The sequence below is a fragment of the Drosophila kikkawai genome, chromosome 2L (genome assembly GCF_030179895.1).
Source record: "Drosophila kikkawai strain 14028-0561.14 chromosome 2L, DkikHiC1v2, whole genome shotgun sequence".
In the NCBI taxonomy this organism is placed as follows: domain Eukaryota; kingdom Metazoa; phylum Arthropoda; class Insecta; order Diptera; family Drosophilidae; genus Drosophila; species Drosophila kikkawai.
Genome location: NC_091728.1, coordinates 8,069,261 through 8,089,051, shown reverse-complemented (window position 1 = coordinate 8,089,051; position 19,791 = coordinate 8,069,261). Strand labels below are relative to the sequence as shown.

The 19,791-nt window shown below is 34.9% G+C and overlaps 2 protein-coding genes across 7 annotated transcripts in view; both read left to right on the top strand.

Moving 5' to 3' along the window:
- Positions 1–10,875: 10,875 nt before the first annotated feature.
- Positions 10,876–19,791, top strand: part of bru1 (bruno 1) — a 111,343-nt gene continuing 102,427 nt past the window's right edge. For all 5 annotated transcript variants that reach the window (XM_017168798.3, XM_070283182.1, XM_070283183.1 and 2 more), the window contains exon 1: positions 10,876–11,016. The gene's annotated coding sequence lies outside the window, so the exon portion shown is untranslated. The remainder of the gene's footprint in view (positions 11,017–19,791) is intronic.
- Positions 10,882–15,475, top strand: LOC108076099 (2',5'-phosphodiesterase 12). Of its 2 annotated transcripts, none has more exons than XM_070283186.1 (3): positions 10,882–11,016; positions 12,973–13,046; positions 13,603–15,475. In XM_070283186.1, the coding sequence occupies exons 2-3, from the start codon at positions 13,039–13,041 to the stop codon at positions 15,323–15,325; spliced, it is 1,731 nt and encodes a 576-aa protein (XP_070139287.1). In that variant the 5' UTR covers positions 10,882–11,016; positions 12,973–13,038; the 3' UTR covers positions 15,326–15,475. The 2 variants fall into 2 exon arrangements, with proteins under 2 accessions (XP_070139287.1, XP_017024315.1); XM_017168826.3 differs by lacking the exon at positions 10,882–11,016 and adding an exon at positions 12,731–12,913.

Below are 19,791 nucleotides of genomic sequence, written 5' to 3'. Positions count from 1 at the left end.
CAACCATAAACCCACCATCCCACTTTCGGTTCGGTATTTGTTATGGCGAATAGTTTCAGCATTGTTCCAAAGGCTTTTCTCCTTTCATTTTGTTTTAAATGGAAGGCTTAATGACGAGTAAATTTGGAAGGGGATTGAGGTATAACCTCAGGACTGGCGCCTCCTCAAACTGCTGTGGGTGTAATGATTGTTACCGATTTTCGGGATTTGTGGTCCTTTGCTTGATTGAAGTTTTGCGGGAATCGGCGAAATGGAGCAAAACATTTGATGTGGTTCTCGAAAGATGATTTGTGGAAAAGGGGAGAAAACCAGCCACGAAATTGAATAAAGTTGTAAGCGGCAATGAAGAGAGAATAACGTCAGTTCCTTGAATAAGCATAAATTTGATGTGCATTTAATTCTGAAATAAGTGCTTTTCCTTGTAACATATTTCCTGAAAATGCTTATTATTTTTTCTCATTAATTAAACATTCAACAAAATTTCTATGAATGCATGCATGTCTCTTCGCCTTTCACTCTATTATATGATAGAGACCCCCTTTCTTGTTTTTGTTTGGTATTCAGTTGCTTTTTAAAACACACAACGAAAAAAACAGGGGATCCTATGCGACGTAAACTGAGAACGACAAGCCGTAAACGAGCTCAGCGAATAAATAGCAACTGGAGGCTATTTTTGTTTTAGTTCTCACTGCAGCTCCATTCTTTTATTTCACACAAAACAAAAATAAATTGAAGTAAATCTACAAAAAGTATTAAAATAAAATTTAAATAAAATAACTAAGATATAGGAATAAGATTGATTATTATTAATCAATTTATTAAATAAATAAACAATAATATGTTTAATATTTAAATGTATTCTTAACATTCTTTCTGTGTATCCATTTCGATTTTGATGTGCCCTTTTGTCCAAGTGTGGCTGTGCCGAATCCGTCAGCATTTTGTTGCAATCACCGAGGGGCATTTGGGGAGAAGGAACGTGACATATCAAACACTGCAACCAAACCGAAGCGAAGTCATCGTCATCCTCATCGACGTCATCGCCATCATCAGCGCATCCTACGGTCATCAATGCAGCTGATGGTAGCTGAGATGACGGCTCAGGGTCTAGGATGTAGAACAGAGAAGATACCCCATGCATGAGGGTTCGTTCTAGGAGTAACACGAATATTATATATAAGTTGTTAAATTTAATAAGTAATTTCAAACTTGGTAAACTTTTAAGATGGAAAACAAAATTTCCTTTTGTAGGAAACAGAAAACTGTAATAAAATATCTGTAGATTAAAGATATCAGAAAAAATAAAAATATATATTTTTTTTTATTGTAATTAAACATATATTTATATTCTTGTACAAGAAAGTCTCATAAACAAGGTATATATATTTTATAAATTTATAAAACTTAAGGGCATTTCAAGTTCGCCTATCCTGTCACTTCTTGGTGTTGATTTTAGTGCTGCTGTTCAACACAATTGAATCCCCATCCAGCGATGTCCCGGTTCAGTTTCAGTTGCTGTGCTGATGAAGCTGACATAAAACAATGCAATGGACGATTTTTCCGAATGTGCTTCCCAAATGAATGATTCTGGTGGATGTCTGTTTTATTTTTATTTGAAATTTCCCTCAAACTTCGTTTTTATTTTGTTAAATCAAACTGACAGCCAACCATTTCCATTGGCACAACCCTTTCAACCCTTGAAATCAGTGAAATTTCAACTAATTTGACGTATTTTATTCCAGAGGCTTAATCAGTCAGTCTTTGTTAGCTGAAATAAATCCTATTTTCTATTTTCTCTCCTATTTCCATCCATTTAGATAATACATTTATTATTTTTTCAACTTGTTGGAATTTTAAATATTTGCCAGGAATTTTTTTAAAGCTGAGAGTATGGGTAGTCACTTGATTATTGCTATTTAAATACAAAATTAGGCTGGATTTTTTGTTACATTTTCTATATTCAACGGATAAATTAGTTGGATTTATTGCCAAGGCTTTTTTTTTCTAACTAACCCAGTTCTCTACTATTTTTGGGCTACAATTAAAGCTAAACTCCTTGATGAATAAAGCTCAGGCTACACAGTTTTAGCATTTTATTGCTGCTTCGCAAAAATATACATTAGTCTTAAATTTATATGTTAATTACATGCCATTTGTCCGAATATTTGTGTGGGCTTCAGAACAAGGAACTGAACTGAATTGAAATGCCTGCTGTTGTGGCTTTTGTTAATTATTTTTTCCCACACACACACACACCCGTCTTTGCTGATATTGGTTTTCTTGTAATTATTCTTTATTAAATTTGCTTGGGAGGAGAAGAAAAATAATTAAAAGTGTAGCCAACGTTGGTTTCGTGGGACTTTATTTATGATTATTGGCAGGCCGAGCTGAATTAATTGAGTAATTCGCATGGCCTTGTGCTTTTTTGCTTAATATGTGTTTATCATTATATCCCTGGCTTTTTCCCTAGTACAAATTGCACCACATTTATAACACTTTCCGTCCTATCCCAAAGTTAATAGCACTCCAGTCAATCTTTGTTTAATCAAATGGTGGATCGACTTGGGCTCCATTGTGGTGCTGATGGTGGTTGCTCTCCTTGGTATTGGTGGCCATTAGTTGCTATTATTATCCTCATTACACTAAATGATGGCTAATTTCTTCTTGCAACACTCTAAAATGGCTCAGGCTCTGGGTGTTTGGCAAATTGCAGGTCATTAGATTCGAATAGAGCCCAATACTAGCACCTAACATCCTTCTATTAACCACAAGAAGAGGGTTTCCTATGGGGTAAATGAAGGCATTAAGTTATTGTGTGCCCAATTTATTGATTTGTTGGTGGTGGGAAAAGGTTATTTAAGGATATAAGAAGTGTTAGTTAGCTAGAATTTTGATATTGGTTTATCAGATCTTGACTCTGAGAAATGTATTTATTTGTTTAACTATTAAATAACTATTTTAATTTTATCCTGCTATCCTGCATATCCTGCTATAATAGATAAACTCCATTCCCACAGCTTGTAATTCAATAAAGGTTTAACAATCCCAAAAATCATGTTCACCTTTATCCCCTTGTATTTATAGGCAAACAAAGAAGTAAACTACTTAAGCTTCCTCAACCTAAACGAGGCTAGAAAGTAAAAGTAATGCAATTTTCGTCATTGAAAGGTGTTAGCCGACACACGTGCTTCTTGGCTTGGCCTGTCATTCATGCTACTCGTGTAGCAGACATTTTCCAAATGATTATCTTTTTCTTTCTATTAATCCCAGACCAGTCAAAGAGAGAGAGGGAGAGAGAAAAATAGAGGGAAGTCAGGAAAAATTCCTCCGTGCGTGACAAATTTCGATAAAAAGGCGTTGACCAATGATGGGTATGGGTTGAAATCGAAGCGAACTCCGTTTCTTAACCCCTCTCGCCGCTGGCCATTTAACACTTCGTTAAACTCGAGCAGCTGCGGAAAAAAACCCCTGCTTGGTGGAGAAATGAGAATCCTCGTGTCCAGGAGCAATGTCCCCCACGGGCAACCCCCATAAATATTTCACACTCGCACACAACGCATGCAATAAAATGCAACGAATTACATAGTTGAAAATGTAAACACAGGCAAAGGGTTAAGGGAAACGCAAAAGTATCAGTGGTAGTAATGGTAGAAGCGGAAGCGAAGACAATGGTGGCAATAGCAGTACAGTCAAGACTATCTAGGATGGATCTGGGTTTTATATTATCATATTTTTAAAGTAAAATATAGGCTATATATAATTTTAAATGCTTAACATGCTAGAAACGGCTTATAAATAATTTAAAAAATGTATAATTATAATCCTGAAAAGCATTTATGTCCGTCCAAAAATAGGATTCGACATTATTTAAGACTGATTAATCAGCCAATTAAGACCAAATATCTGTTAAAAATCTTTAGATACTTTCAAGTCAATGACTTTTAAAGACATTTTCCAAATTTTTCTTACTGTTGCAAAATTACTATACAAATTATCTTTAAGAAATATATAGAAAATCCTTTTAATACATATATTTTATATGCTATTTCGACTGTTAGAGCTATATTCTTCAGCGTCGACAGCGCTGCAGCAGCTTAGGAGCAGCAATAAAAGTCAATAATGTGTGTTTCGCTAAAACAGAAGCAGCAGCAAAAGGAGCAGCAGTAGCTGCTACATCGGGAAAAAAAGGACCTGGCCAGACGCGGAATACTCACATTTTGCTGTTACGTGAGCTAATACAGTTGCGTATTGTATTGGTCAGACACTGGCAGGAGATGGGGAGGATATCCTCGCTTTCGCTATTAAATTTCATAGCCCTTGCTTGTTGCGAATTTACGGCTGTTAAAGTTTTAAGTAGCCAATTGAACTGGAAATTGTGGGTGTGCGGGGAGGTTGTTCCTCCGAGGTCTGCGTCTGGGGTCAGAGGTAAATACTACCTGGTGGTCACGTGCCCCATGTCCTGTAAATCGATTTCGTTCTTATGTTTCTCAGGCAAAGTATCAATGAATGAACTTCCATTAGGAAGTCCTAAAAGATGTTTAGCTCAATGGGATGGCAAAAAAAGAAAATTAAAAAAAGCAAACGATTTAAACTGCAAATAGGAAATATATTCAATGGTTGAGCATTTCCTAATTGAAGGTTTCCTAATGGAATTGCCTATAAATTGTTTAATGGAACATGTGTTTAACTGTAAAACTGTCTTCGGTGGAATAAATCTCTATTGAAAATATAGAGACAACTGAAGATGTGAATAATTAAGAAAGATAAAGGTAGGACTCGTGTTTAAGGGAAAGAAATTAATATATAAAAACGATTTTTCAATGAAAACGAAAAGGGTCCTAAGGGGTCTATCCTTATAGTGATCATCTCATTTATGTACAAACTTTGGTTTGAGACTCAACTAACCTTATGGGATTGAAGATAAGACACGATCAGGTTGATTAACATTTTTGTAGTCCTAATTTAAGTTTTTCTTTATTTTAATCTGATCATAATATGTGTAGGATCAGAATATTGTCACATATTCTGGAGCTCTACCTCAGATCAGATTTCAAGTCCTCATAAGATATCACATCGCACTTTGTCGGCAAACATCCCTTGCCTTAGATTTTCCTTTTGCTCAGTTGCATTGATCTCTGCTCGTTATCTCCGTTTTTCTTTTTCGAATTTGAATGCCAAACTGATTGGGAACGATTCGAAGTGGTGTCTTATCAATTTTCGAAAATAGCTGCAGCGCGGGAGCTGCTCTCTTTTTTCCGATTCGAGTTCTCTGTGTGACGATCGCCGCCTCTTAATTCGATCACACGAGCATTATCACTGCCGATCCGTTCGGTTGTTGTTAGCTCGAAAGTAATTTTGATTTAATTTTTGTTGTCTGTTTTTTTTTTTTTTTGTCTTTAGTTTGTCAGAGTCTGTTGTCTTGATAACGTTGCTGATCGTCTCTAATTTGCTAAATTTATTTAATTCGACTTTTTTCTGTGTGTTTCGTCTTGGCGTTTTCGTTTTGTGCGTGTAAAAATTTAAATTCCATAATAGTTATTGCTAAAAATTTCGAAAGAAGTGCTTTAATTGTCGTGAAAAAGCTGCGAATAAATATAAAAAAGTATTGTACGCTTATGTCATTACGTCTCGTAGCGTAACGTAACGTCTCACGTAAAACGTATATAAATCAAGTGCCTGTTTCTGCTTTCTTTGTGGGTTTTGTGGTCTCTCTCTTTATCCAAAAGAGTATATATATATTGTATACTTCTTGAGATATATCCAAGCTATCATTAACAAAAATCTGTGTGTGTCCTATATACCATATGAGTCTTATGTGAGTACGGAGTATCCCTAGTTTTAAGCCTTTAAGTTGTTTCTGTTGCTACACTGTTGTTTACCTCTCGTTTTGGTCGAATTTCGATTTATTTATTGCCAAACGTACTCAACTCTAACCTCATTTAACTGTGTGTGTTGTCTCATTATAAACCACATGGGTTTTTACTCGGCTCTATAAATCAGTGAATATATATGTATATAAGTTTATGTGCTTCTATATATGCAATAAATCTTTGTTGCTTGGGTTATCGGTTTTTTGCCTATTTATTGTTGTTGTTGTTGTTGTGAATGCTGTGGTTTTTATTTGCTGTCGATGTGTCAATAAAGGTTTCCTTGTCCTCAACATTGTTTATACTTTTTTTTTCCGTTGGTATTATAATTGATTAAAATGCTATTATTTGCATATCAGTTTTTTCTCCCCCCAAGAGAGACGCAGATTAATTTAACAAGTTTTTTATTATGTTTTATTGATAGCTCTTTATTAAATAGTTTTTTTTTTTCGCTGGGGAGTTGTTGTATTTCAATATTTTATTGATGACATAAAAAAACAAGTTACAATAAAGGTCAAATTTGTAGTTAAGAATTGTGGAAATATTTTAATTTTGTCTCATTTTAAAAATATGTAAAAATTTAGAAAGCAAATTAAACAAAAAAATCATTTTTCAATTTCAATTTCCTTTAAAATTAGCTTGAAACTTTTATTTAATAGCAATTCCAGTTCTATTTTAGAACTCCCTTCGAATTTTGCACATTCATTTTGGTTATATAGTATCTCCCCTATATATATTCCCCCTTAATATATGGAAATCCCCCAACAAATCAATTGACAAATCCCGGAACTTGGAGCCATTCAATTAGCCGTAATTAGACGGAAGTTGCTGGGCTCCGCCATTGAGCATCACTTGTTGCATGAATAATGGCTGCCAATAATAATGCCGTTAACAAGGAAGGAAGGAAGGGGTCTGTATCAGAGGGGGAAAGTAAGGGTTCTTGTGGTAAGGACTCGTACCACAGCAGCAGCAGTTTTGTTTGCTTTGACAAATACAAGTTGCCTCCTGGAGCCATAATAATAATATTATTTATGGTCCTCTCGAGGGTATGTCGATGGGAAACGATAGAACTGGCTGACAATTTATAGATATTTCATTATTATGGTAACAAGAAGAAGGAGGATGAGAAACTTGGTCTTCTCTAAAGGAGCATATAAATTGCAACGATGGAAAAAACAAAAAAAAGAAGCTTAAAGATTTTTCTCCCTTTGCGCTTGTTAGCGACATTTTTTAGATGGAGTTTCTTCTGCGGGGTTCTTGTGAATTTGTTATTGTTTTTAGTATGATTTTCTCGTTTTTTGTTGTTGTTACTGTGTGTGTGTCTTAGTTGCTCTTATTCTTGAACGCATGTCGAGCATGTAAAGCTTCTTGTTTACGCTTTTCGAATTCTTTTCCTCCAGCTTTTAACATATGTTTCACTTGTGTTCAAAGACACTTGTTTGTTATTTACCAAAAGCAGCAGCAGCAACTCTGACAAAACAAATTTAAATTGATGATTATGCTTTGGAAACAAATGAAGAATTCATTGATATGAAGCTTATTTCTTTTAGTTGTTAGAAGTTTGCCTACATTTTTAACACTTTTTAGATGCACATTTATTTTTGGGAGTTTGTAAATCCGTTTTTGAGCCTTAGGTTGAGTTAACAGGTGAGTAAACTTGAGCCTATGGGAAATCTTTCCTGTGCCAAAGGTTTCACTTCAACCTAATTAAATATATTCATTTAAATTAAGAATTCGCTGAAAGCATACAGAAATAGCTAAGGCAAATGCCATTGGGTTAGGCTGCTATTTAAATGGGAGATTTCACTTTAGGAAAAACAAAATTTGTGAAAAAACAATATTCCAAGTGAGTTTGCTTTAAAAGTTGGTTTTATGATGCTGATTAAGTTTTTCCTTAAGTCAAAAAATGTATTTCAAATATTTATATCTAAGATTAAAAAAATTGGTGAACAATTTATTTAATATTTTTTTAAGTTTTGGTTTGGATTTGCATTTTATTTGAAAATTTTTCTAAAGAATTTTTAGTCCTTTAACCACTGAGCCATTTAAAAATACTATTGCTTATAAAATTTAACAATTCTAATTATATATATAAAAAAAAACAAAAGATTTTTAGTAAAAGAGTTGGAAAAAAAAAGAAAAATATTGATAGTTATCGATTTTAAATCGTTTCTTTTTAAATAAATAATGAAAAATATTTTTATTCTTAAAAAAAAATCTTAATCCTTAATTTACTTACCTACTTATTTATCAGTTTCCTATAATGGCACTGAAAACAACAATCATTCCAAATCTCTTTCCTTGTTTTGTCATTTTTATATCCTTGACAATTATTTTAGCGCAGAAAAACTTTCTAAATGCAGCGCAGCATGGGATCCCTTGTAAAATAATTGCCTAGCCTGGAAAAGGACTCGACAAAAACCACTTTATTCAAGCCAAAGTCAACTTATTCTCCTCTCCCCACCATCCTGAACACTCAACACTCACTTATTATTAAGTTGTTTTCAAAACTAGCAAGAGGAAAAACAAGAAAGATGGCGTGGCGGAGTTGGAGGTGGAGGTGGCTTCCGGCAAAAGTTAAATTATAAAATCGTCAAAAGTTGACGAAGACATTTTGCGCCTATGCAAACACACACACATACATATACACGCAGTGGAAAATTCTCGACCAAAAAATAAGTAAGGGGAAAATGTGGAGAAAATCGGTGGGAACGGAGGATGGAGCCACTTAAGATGCTTAGCGCCATGGCAAGCGAAAATAATGACGCTCATAAAAACTAACTAAACACAAAAATAAAGCAAATACATAGGCGACAGCAGGCGGTGTGAGGTTGGGGGGTTGCGGGGTGTTTTTAAGCTGGAACGCTCCCTGAATGACAACGATAATGATGTGCGATAATGTTTGTTGTTATTTCGTTTGCTTTTGTTTATGGTGCTTCTTCATCTCAAGAATGCTGCAAAATGATGATGATTATAATGCTGATGAAGATGTTATTGTTTTTTGTTGTTTGTTGGTGTTGTTGTGCAACTAAGACAACTGTCAAAGTCCTTGCCAAAAGGATTAGTCGGAGCTGCTGCCTTTCGCCGTCACTATACCCATTAGTTTTGGAAATTAATGAGTTGTACTGTTTTTGATAGAATTTAGTGATCTCAATGGGTTGAGATTAGAAAATATTTTTAACTTAGCCAACAAACCTAACTTGCTGACAGATTTCGGCTCAATACTTGAGGTTTTACTATTGAAGTTTGTCTCTAAATTCGTACTTGAGAATTATTTGGTGTTCATTGCAAGACGTTGCTGCACTATGTACAGTACATATCAAGTGGAACTTGCGACACCAAGCACGTGCTTGTTCTGTTAGTAATTAGTAAAACGCGAAGGACTTAAAAAAAAAAAAAAAAAAAAGGATGCGGGGAGACTACTACTGGCGTACTGCCGGATTGGTTGCTTGCATGCGTAAGTAGGTTAAGATTGAAGTTTTTAGTTTTGGGAGGCTATCAACGTTAGATATTATTGTGTACAAATCGTTATAATTTGCACAGAGGACTCTAAAGGGTTCATGCAGTTCAAAGGATGTTCTACAGTGGGGCAAAACTAATGGTAAAAAGGATCTAGTGTTTCTTATTGGTACGTGAAAATTTAGCTGACCGAGCAAGTCAGTACTTTCCACGTCACCACGGATTAAGTTGTATATGAATGTAATACCTAGCATGGTTCTACGATCAGATAAGGGGGGTAAGTTAATTAGTAAGAGTCTACTAGAATAAGACGGTAACCTCTGGTTTGCATCCCAGTTTAAACCGCGTAAAGCGAAAAGTAAGAAGTTCTTTTGAACCGATTCTATGCGTTTACTATGGACGCCATACTGAGGGCTCCAAACGCAGGATCCATATTCTAAGATAGGACGAACAAGTGAAGTATATAACGTTTTTGTGACATAGGGGTCATTGAATTCCTTAGACCACCGTTTAATGAAACCAAGCACGCCCCTGGCGTGCAAAAAGTAACGCTATATAATTATAAAATTTTTTTTAATTGTTTGTTTGTAAATCAACAACTACAGCTAATTCAAACAATACATTTTGCAACTAATCATTTATAAAAATAGTTTTGAATTTAAAAATCATTTAATAAAATAGTCATGAAGCTGATGATAGGGTATCTCACAGTCCAAACCCACTCGTTTAACATCCAAACTGACTTTCCTTGAGCCTTTCCATTGGTCTTGTCTTGCTCTTATCACAGTCGTAATTAAAATTGCAGCAGACGTAGTGAAGTTTTCTACTTTCTTACCGACAACACCACCCCCGACTCTCTTTGAATTTCGATTCCCTCCCGGCTTACCCATTCTATTTAATCGCTTCAACTGCCTGCCGTAATTTATTTATTGCCGAAAATCGTCCCTATTTCTGATTTCTCTCCTTTCTCCTCGGTTGTTGTATTTTTTAATTGATTAGAAACGTGAGTTTTGTTTTGTTCTTCTTGTGCACGCCTTCATTTGGCATCGAGCCAGATAATTTTCAGTCTCATTGAATTTTCTTCTAGGTTTTCTTTCCCTCGAGCACTGAGTTTTTTTTATTCTTTTTTATTTTGGCAATTTTAGCAAATGACTCTCTTGGCAGAACTTTTAAATTGGTTGATTCATTTAGTTTTAATGTCAAAGGTAGGGTTTCTTGAACAACGAAAATTGCGTGGGAGATGACTCAAGTTTGGTTGGTACAACTTTATTTATTATTTGCAAAAGCTTATAGATGGGAAAAATGAGGTTCTAATTAATTAATTTAATTTATAAATGCCAAAATAAAATTTTCGAAAAAATTTTGATCGCAGTTTGCTCTGCTTCGTATTTCACAGAGTGTCAAAGGGATGAATATTTGAAATTATTTTTAATCTAGTTGTATCGTTTCCAAATCAGACTGTGTAGCGTACATATTATTTTAAAAAAGTTCAACAATTTTCGGCTTTTAGGTGGCGAAATTCTCAATGTGTTAACTTTTCGGCAGTACCGCGTCTCGTTCCATCCCTTCCATAAACAAAAAGAAAACCCTACAAAAAAATTATATTCACGTATAAGAAAGCCCAGTGCTGTGCTTTCGTTTACAAATCTATAAGTGGAAAATATTTTAAATTTCTGCAGCAAGTGAAAAGGTGAGTGCAAGAAAGTAGCTCAAGTGTTTTTTTCGGGGACACCAAGCGGAGATTGTAGTACCAAGTCTATGATGGAGAGAATAGCGGAGTGTGGTACCTTCTGTGGGTTGTTTGGGCCTCCGACTGCATGCCTGCCTGTCTGCCTTCCTGGCTGACTGACCTGACCGGCTTTCGAGCCTCTTAAGTGTTCTCAGCAGTTATTGAAATGCTGCAATTGAGTTCCGAGTGCTCGAAGCTATTTAATTGTTCTCAGACTCTCAGATCTTGGCTGCACTATATTGTTATCAGTGATGGTCGAAATGTTACGGGATTTCATAGGTGAATCTTGGAATGACTGTAATTGTAAATTTATATAAAATATTAGTTATTGGAAGTTTATAAAGTTAGTATTTTCTATATTTCTTTATTCATTTAGTTGTCTACTTTCAAGAGAAATTGAATTAAAACTCTATCCTATCCTATCCACTTAATGTTAAATGTATTTTATACCTAAATTTCTTCTATAAAAATCTTTTTCGAAATACCTTGTTTTACGTTACCCTCAACCTCCTGGCCATCTCTAGTTCAGTTTAATAAAGATGCAATAGCAGCCGGAGCCTTTACCCGCAGGTGTTGTAATCCAACAACGAGTCCTGGACCGAAGCCAAAGCAGCTTTCCCTCTCAAGTGCTAACTAATTTCGTTGTTGTCCTTACCGCTCCGCTACGTTTGCTGCCCCTCAGGACATCTTCTGCATCCGTTGGCATCCTCGAGCTTAGCCTCATTCCCAGGCTCATCCCCATCCTCATCATCGGCGTTTCCCTGCAGTTTCGTTTTTGGTGTCAGCAACATTTCTTCAATTGGTTTCGTTTGCCGGCCCCATCATGTTGTTGTTCTCTTCGGTCCTCCGTGTCCTTTATAGAGTTTTATGCAATTTTTTTTTGTCCTTTTTGGATTCTAGTTTTTCGTTTTTCGATTTTCTTCGTATTGCAATCCTTTTTTCTTGGCAAACTCTTCTTGTGTGTGGCGCACAGTTGTTGACTCTGTTTCGGGGCCAAAGCCAATTCCTTTTTGGCCCTGGCTAAGTCAGCTCTTGGCTTGTTTCAGCTTTTTATGCACCTAGCCTCGTGTTTCATCCTCCTTTCTCCCTTAGCCAAAAGGCAGCACCCTATCCATATGATCTGGCTTCTGGTCCGCATTTTTATGGCCATCGTCTTAGTTGGCCTTTTTCCCACCTTGCCCAGAAGTTTCTTGCGTATATAGAACATGTCTCATTTGGATCGTAACATTTAACTTAATGCTTATGATGCTTGCTCCAAAAAATAGTTTCATCTTAAGTGAAATAGGAGTTCTTTTTTTGTATATGTGTGGATTGAACTTACCAAAGTTAAATTTAAAATTGGAAATGTTTTTAGCTAAATCAGCTAAATAAGGTTTTGTTTTTAGGTTTAAGATATTAATATTTCTTAAAAATATGTTTATATTTATTTTTTATATTTTTTTTTTTTATAAAATGTAAATATTACTCTATGTCTATGTTCAATGTTGTCGTGTGTTGGCCTCAATATTTGTTTGCTTTTTTATGCATTAATTTTTAATTTATATAAAATATTTAAAAGTGTTTATTATCGCCGCCCACATGTTATCGATAGTTGTTTGCCTGGCGCCCTCTGCCGATAGTGTTTCGATTGTCGACGATCGGGCCGGTTGACAGCTGACTCTTGTCACCACTACTTAAATTCTTCTTCTTTCGTGCAAGTTTTTCGCGTCACAGGCTGCTTTTGTGCTAATATTTTCGTTTCTATCGCGTTGCGTTCGCACTTTGAATGACTACCAACAAATTGACGACGAAATTGTACACTCAAATCCAACAGAGACTCGCCTGTGCGGGCTTTCGGGCTGTCTCGTCGGCCGGCTTTGTGAGTGCTTCCCCCACGCGGCGTTTCAACCAACAGCTGATCTCTGTTTTGCTTTTCAGGTGTCTCACAAAACAAAAACAACAACAAATCGCTGGAGCTCCAATCAGATACGTGCACTTAAAAAAATGTCAAAGTATGTTTCAATTTGGGAATGAAGAAATTTATAATTTAAAGTAGGTCATACCGTGTTTTTTTTTGTTTTTTTTTTTTTTTTTTGCAAGAATGAAATTAAGGAAATTTATAATATTTTTATTTTTAATATTTTAATATTAATAATTAATTTTATTTATTTTTTGGTTATAAAGTTCTTTAGGCTGTTTTATATAAAATAACTTATTTTATTTATTTTTTGGTTATAAAGTTCTTTATTATAAATTTGTTTATTGAATAATTAATTAAAAGTATGTAAAATATTATTAATAAAATACTTAGTTAATTTTGTTTGTATATATATTAAATTTTTTCCATATTTTAAATTTTCCTTATTTTTAGTTTTTTGAATTCAGACTAAATTCTCAAAACAAATAATAAATCTATAAATTAATAAGCCTATACACACTTTCAAAACACACGGTATTACACCTACATTTGTTTTTTTCATTCTGGTTAAACAATTTAGTCTAAGTTACATATTAAAAATTACGTTTTTGATTCGAAAACTCATTTCTATCTTTGTCATTTTTTTAAAGTATCGATATGGATAAAGTATACATGCGCAATGCTGCTGAAAGCAAAGAACTAAACATAGTGTTCCGCTATGTAAACGAAACCCTGAAGATAGATCGAGAATTTAATTTCAATCGACAAATGGACGAGCAAATTGAAGGCATTTTGACACGAATTCAAGGCAATGTCCAAAAGCAGATGGAAAAGAAACAAAAAAAGAAGGGCAAAAGCAACGAGCCGGTGGTAGTTGGATCTTCCGAGATAAATGTTAAACTTTATAGCGAAAACCATGACCTAAATTTTAACAACTTAACATTTACCGAACTACTTGATAAAAATATCAGCGGAATAAAGCTGCGAGTGGTCGATGCCACTTTCGATATGGTTTTCAATCCACCCTGGATTTTAAGCCTTAAACTACCGAAATGCATGCTGGCTGGATTTGTGGTTTATCCAACGGCTTGTGAACTTCAATTTGCCGAACGTGAGCACAGCAATGGAACCTGGTTTAAAGCCAAACAATCCCAAACTACCGAATGGGAAGCCTGCGGCGAAGGTTTTCACTATATTCCAACGGCTGAAGATATTGGATACTACTTAAAATTTGTAGTTACTCCAGGAAATGGAAAAGGAGCTAAAGGTCCTGTGGTGGAGGAAATTTCTAAAACTACCGTTCAAGCTGCCCCAGAATTGTTTCCCTTTGAAGGTCGGCATCGCCACACGCCTGATTATTTGATAGCTTCGAATGAACTTCGAGTGGTAACCTACAATCTATTGGCTGACTATTATGCGGATAGTGACTACTCCCGAAAAACGTTATTCCCTTATTGCCCGCCAAAGTATCTGGAAATTGACTACAGAAAACAATTATTTATCAAAGAAATAGTTGGCTATAAGGCTGATCTCATCTGTCTGCAAGAGGTTGATCAAAAGATATTTGATATTGACTTTAAGGAAATACTGGGTGGACCTTCGCTCAATTATCATGGTATCATGGCCCCAAAGGGCACGTGTGCGGAGGGCGTTGCAATTTTCGTTCGTAAATCCCGATTTGAACTTGTGGAATCTCAAGTGTTGCATTTAGGTTCTAAAATACCTAAACTACCCATTTTTGAAAGTCTTTGGAATAAAATCAAGATTAATGAACAATTGGCATCACGTATTTGTGATCGATCAACGACTTTGCAAACATGTTTGCTGAAAATTAAGGATACCAACCGATATATACTTGTGGCCAACACCCATTTATACTTTCACCCCGATGCCGATCATATACGCCTCTTGCAAATGGCTTTTTCCATCACTTATGTTGAGCATCTGCTCAAGGAAGCTGTAAAGGATTTAAAAATCTCAAACCCCCAAGATATTGGACTGATATTTTGTGGAGATTTTAATAGCGTCCCGGAATGTGGTATATACAAATTGATGACTGAACAATTTGTGGATAAAGATTTTGTGGATTGGCGTAGTAATGCCGAGCAAGCAGTTTCGAATGTGGAACTCACTCAGCCCTTTGAAATGGCTTCAGCTTGTGGTACTCCCGAGTTTACAAACTTTACCACCCTGTTTGCGGCATGCTTGGACTATATATTCTATCAAAAGGATCGATTTGAGGTAATGCAATACGTACCATTGCCAACGGAGGAACAGTTAAAGGTCAATAGTGCCATACCCTCGGTAGTCATTCCTTCAGATCACGTTGCTTTAATAGCTGATCTTAGATTTAAGACGGGATCATCCGCTTAAAATAATTCAATTTGTAAACAGTGATTGTACTAAGCATTTTAAATTGATAATTTAAAAACGTCAAATGTATTTAAAAAAAATAATTTAACTCGGCTTTAATAACCAGTGTCGAAAAGCACAAAAATATCGCTTTTAGAGTCTATTTTTTATGATTTTGAATATGTTTAAATATAAATAAAATACATTTTATAAAATTTATAATCCAATAGACTTAATATTATACTTTGTATAACATGTTTTATAAAATAAAATATTCTCAAATAATTAGTAAAGCATTTATTTTCAAATTTCAGCGATTTTTTTTACTTTGAGGAATTTTCTTTTCTTTTTATACCCTTGCAGGGTATTATAATTTCAGTCAGAAGTTTGCAACGCAGTGAAGGAGACCTTTCCGACCCTATAAAGTGTATATATTCTTGATCAGCATCAACAGCCGAGTCGATCTAGCCATGTCCGTCTGTCCGTCTGTCCGTCCGTCTGTCCGTCTGTCCGTCCGTCTGTCCGTCTGTCCGTTTCTACGCAAACTAGTCTCTCAGTTTTAAAGCTATCTGAATAAAACTTTGCATATAGTCTTCTATATAATCTCACTGCTGTATATGTCGGAACGGGCCGGATCGGACGACTATATCATATAGCTCCCATACAAATGATCGATAAATTTTTAGAAAAAAATTATAACTTGGCTGTTTTTTAACATTTTTGCACCATTTTTTAGATATGGCCATTTTATATTATTTCAGAATTTCGGTAAAAATTTCATGAAAATCGGACAGCTATATCATATAGCTGCCATAGGAACGATCGGGAAATTAATAGAAAAAACATTATAACTTCGTTGTTTTTCAACCTATTTTTATCTACTCTGAGATATAAGCTTATTTTATTAGTTCAGAATTTTGGTATAAATTTTATGAAAATCGGACAACTATATCATATAGCTGCCATATAAACCGATCGGTAGATGTAGAGAAAATGTAAAACTGGGAATGTAAAACTGTAACTGTCAAACTCTAAACAATAAGTATAGGTAAAATTTAATGAAATAATATCTGCAAGGGTATACAAACTTCGGCGTGCCGAAGTTAGCTTCCTTTCTTGTTTTTTTTATCCTTTCCACATAAATAATCGTTTAAATTGAAACGAATAAAAACCCCCGAAATGAGTTGGGGGAAAAACAAGCTCTAGTAAATTACAGAATTGGGGTGGGCGGCGACAACAAATTGGGTAAATCCCTGAGTGGCTTAGCTCGCTTTCCAGCTTTTCCTATAGCTTCTGCTTCTGTTTTCTGGCTGATTGCAGAACGCAGAGCAATTAACGTGAAAATTCGCCAAGGAAAAACCTGGCAAACACGCCCACCCACACACAAACATAAAAAAAGCTTAAAAGAAATCGGAGAGAGGAAGGGAAAAAAATATCCCAAGCCAACTGAAGTGATTTTCGCACTAATTAACTGCACTTAGTTGACACATACCAATCTATTCAGACCGACACACTACCCAACAGCAGTAACAACAATAATAATAACAACAACAACAACAGCAACAACATCGTTGTCGTTGGCATAATCAGAGCCAGTGCAGCATTTTAATTGCTTTCCATTTCCACAGTGCCTGCCAATATAAAGTCCCACATGTGCAATCGGAATTTTCCAGAGAAATTATTAAAAACTAAATGCCATGTGTGGTTAGAATGGTGGTCAATGTAATAGTTGTTTTTATATATTTAAATTTATTCTATCATATAATATAAATTTTACTTTTTAATATATATTTATTTTATTTTTTTAAGGAGTAATTACTTATTTCTAGGCTCTAGAAATGTTCTTTTATGATTTAAGAACTGATTCCAATGTAGAATAGCAATTTTAAAGGCTTTATATGTTAGAATTTTTAATAAAAATATATATATTTTTTTTTGTATTTTAAATATATTTTAAAAATGTCTTTAGAAAGCTAAATGTAAACATACTTCCATTACCTTAAAAATTATCTGTTCTATTATTATTTATTCAGTATATGTTATTTGCTATTTTTTTTAAAGACTTGTTTAATTTTCTCAAATATTTTCAAGCATTCTATAAGTATTTGTAAACATTCAAAATTTTTAATATTTTAAAAAACTAAACTATTAATTTACCTATTACTGTTCCTATTCACTTGGTGTTGTATGAGCCCCGCAACTCTATAATTACGTGGGGCTGTGTTGACAACCAACTCTTTGCTGTAAGGGAAATGAAAAAGGAGCAAAAAGGAAGCAGCCTGGCATTCAATTCTCAGTTTGATTTTGCCTTAGCTCCTTATTTTCCTCTTCATATGAAGCACATTGTTATTTGACATCAAAGTGAATTCGCATGATTTAGTTTTGATTTTTTTTTTATGATTTTAATTAGCATGAGGTTGTTAGGTAGTAAAATAATAATAATAAAAAATAGTTAAATATTTAATTTGATCATATTTAGCTTATATTTTAATTTATTTTCTCCTCTTAAATATTCTTAAATATGCCGACTCAATTGGTTTTACTTTGTTAAGCCATATTTATGCACAAAAAGTAATCTCAAATTTATACGTAAAAATACATATTTATATGGGACTTATTAAGCTCTACGACTTCATAAAAAAATCGTAGAAAATGACCTCTCCCACCAAGGGTCAGAAGGCAGGACATTTTATTTACTTTGTTGATTAAGCTAAAATAGCAAGGAGAGAGAGAGAGCATAAAGGCAGGGGAAAGAGAGATCATCCAAGTGGCAAAGTTACGAGGCAACTGCCAAGGACAAAGCCAGTCGTTCACAAAAAAAAAAAAAACTCCCAAAAAATAGGCAAAAAATGTGGAAAAAGCAAACGGAAGCATACGGAAATGCCAGGAGCGTGGATTACATTAACGCAGTATTTTCATAGACGTGGGTGTAAGACGAGGGGGGGTGTACGGATGAGGAGGAGCTGGAGCTGTGGGTGAGACTTGGCAAATTAAACGCCCACTTAATCTCGGCCGGGTCAACTTGTGACACGAAACTCATTTGGTGGGCAAGGTGCCCAGGAATGCTGAATGGACAAATATGCAACAGTGGTTTAATTTTAAGTTTACATATTTGAATTATATTTCCCCAAATTTAGGGTTTACTTTAATTTATAAGTCTTAAGTTCTACATTAAATTCAATACATTTTCCAATTGTAAAATATTAAATAAAATAAAAACTACAATGGGAAAATATTTAAAGGGACCTTTGGACTTTATGTTTGGCTTTAAAATGTTTTCAAAATATTTGTAGAAATGATTTGAATCGCTAATTCCTCATTCTTATATTTAATAATTTTCTCTTATGCAAGCAAATTTGACTCAAGTTTTGTTAGTAAAATCCACCGTTGAGTAAAGTTTTTATAGGGTGTTGTTGCCGAGTGAGAAGAAGGGCAGGAGCATGATGGCTATCGCATTTGGCAAGTTCAGGGACATTGCCGTGGGACAGTGTCAAGATCAAGTCTGCATCTCCTCCATCTATTCACTTCGCCCTCTCAGAGGTCTAGTCGGTTTCAATTAATTTCACGGCAAAGGGCGACTGGCTGGTGAAGAAACTAAAGAAAAACTGTTTTCCAGGCACTTTTGTGTCAAAAAGTTGTCGTCGTCGTCGTAGTCGCGACATTTCTACTGTGTCTCGTCTGAGATTCCCTTTTCCCCAGGTTCCTCTTCTGATTCCTATACCATGGAATGTTGTTTTACTTTTTTTTCCTTCTTCGTTTCTCGAGTGCAGGAAATGCGTACTTCCTGTTTGTTGTCTCAGCAAGCTTTGGCATATTTGCGTGCTTCCCCTCCTCAGTCTCCGTCGGTCGCCTTTTCTCCCTCTGCATTTTTTCTCCCGTTTCTGTCTGTGTGTGAGTTTGAGGGACAATGAATGCACTTGGTCCTGTCCGTGATTCTTTGCTTCCTTGGACTTCGTTGGGGGTCGCCCCATAAACTTTTGCGTCCTACTGGCGCATAATTTTACATGTCGTTTTGTTGCTTCCTTAAGATACCTTGGACTTTTCGAAAGAAAAAGGTATATTGTGCCATAAAATATACCTAATATTTTGTATATTTTCTGAAATTATTTTTTATTATATCAAAGCGAACTTTGACTGCAAAAATCTAGCTAAAAAGTTAAATGGGTTGCTTTTTTTATGATAAAAATACTGCGCCGCCGAAAAGTATGCCATCTTTATCGAAAACAAAGCTTACTGGGTATTCTATGGTGGTGACACTTAATACTTTTTTTTACTTTTATACTTTATAAAGTTTAATTAAATTAAAATTGTTAAGATACATTTTAAATACCCGATATTCTATAGTCTTACATATACATATATTTTTTTTCCAAAACCTTACTTCTTTTCTTTGCTGCATGGGGCAGGAAATGTCTGGGCTCAATTCACTGCCCTTTCCGTTGGTTTTGTTAAAATCTTGCTAGCATTTATCTGTTTTGTGCATGTAG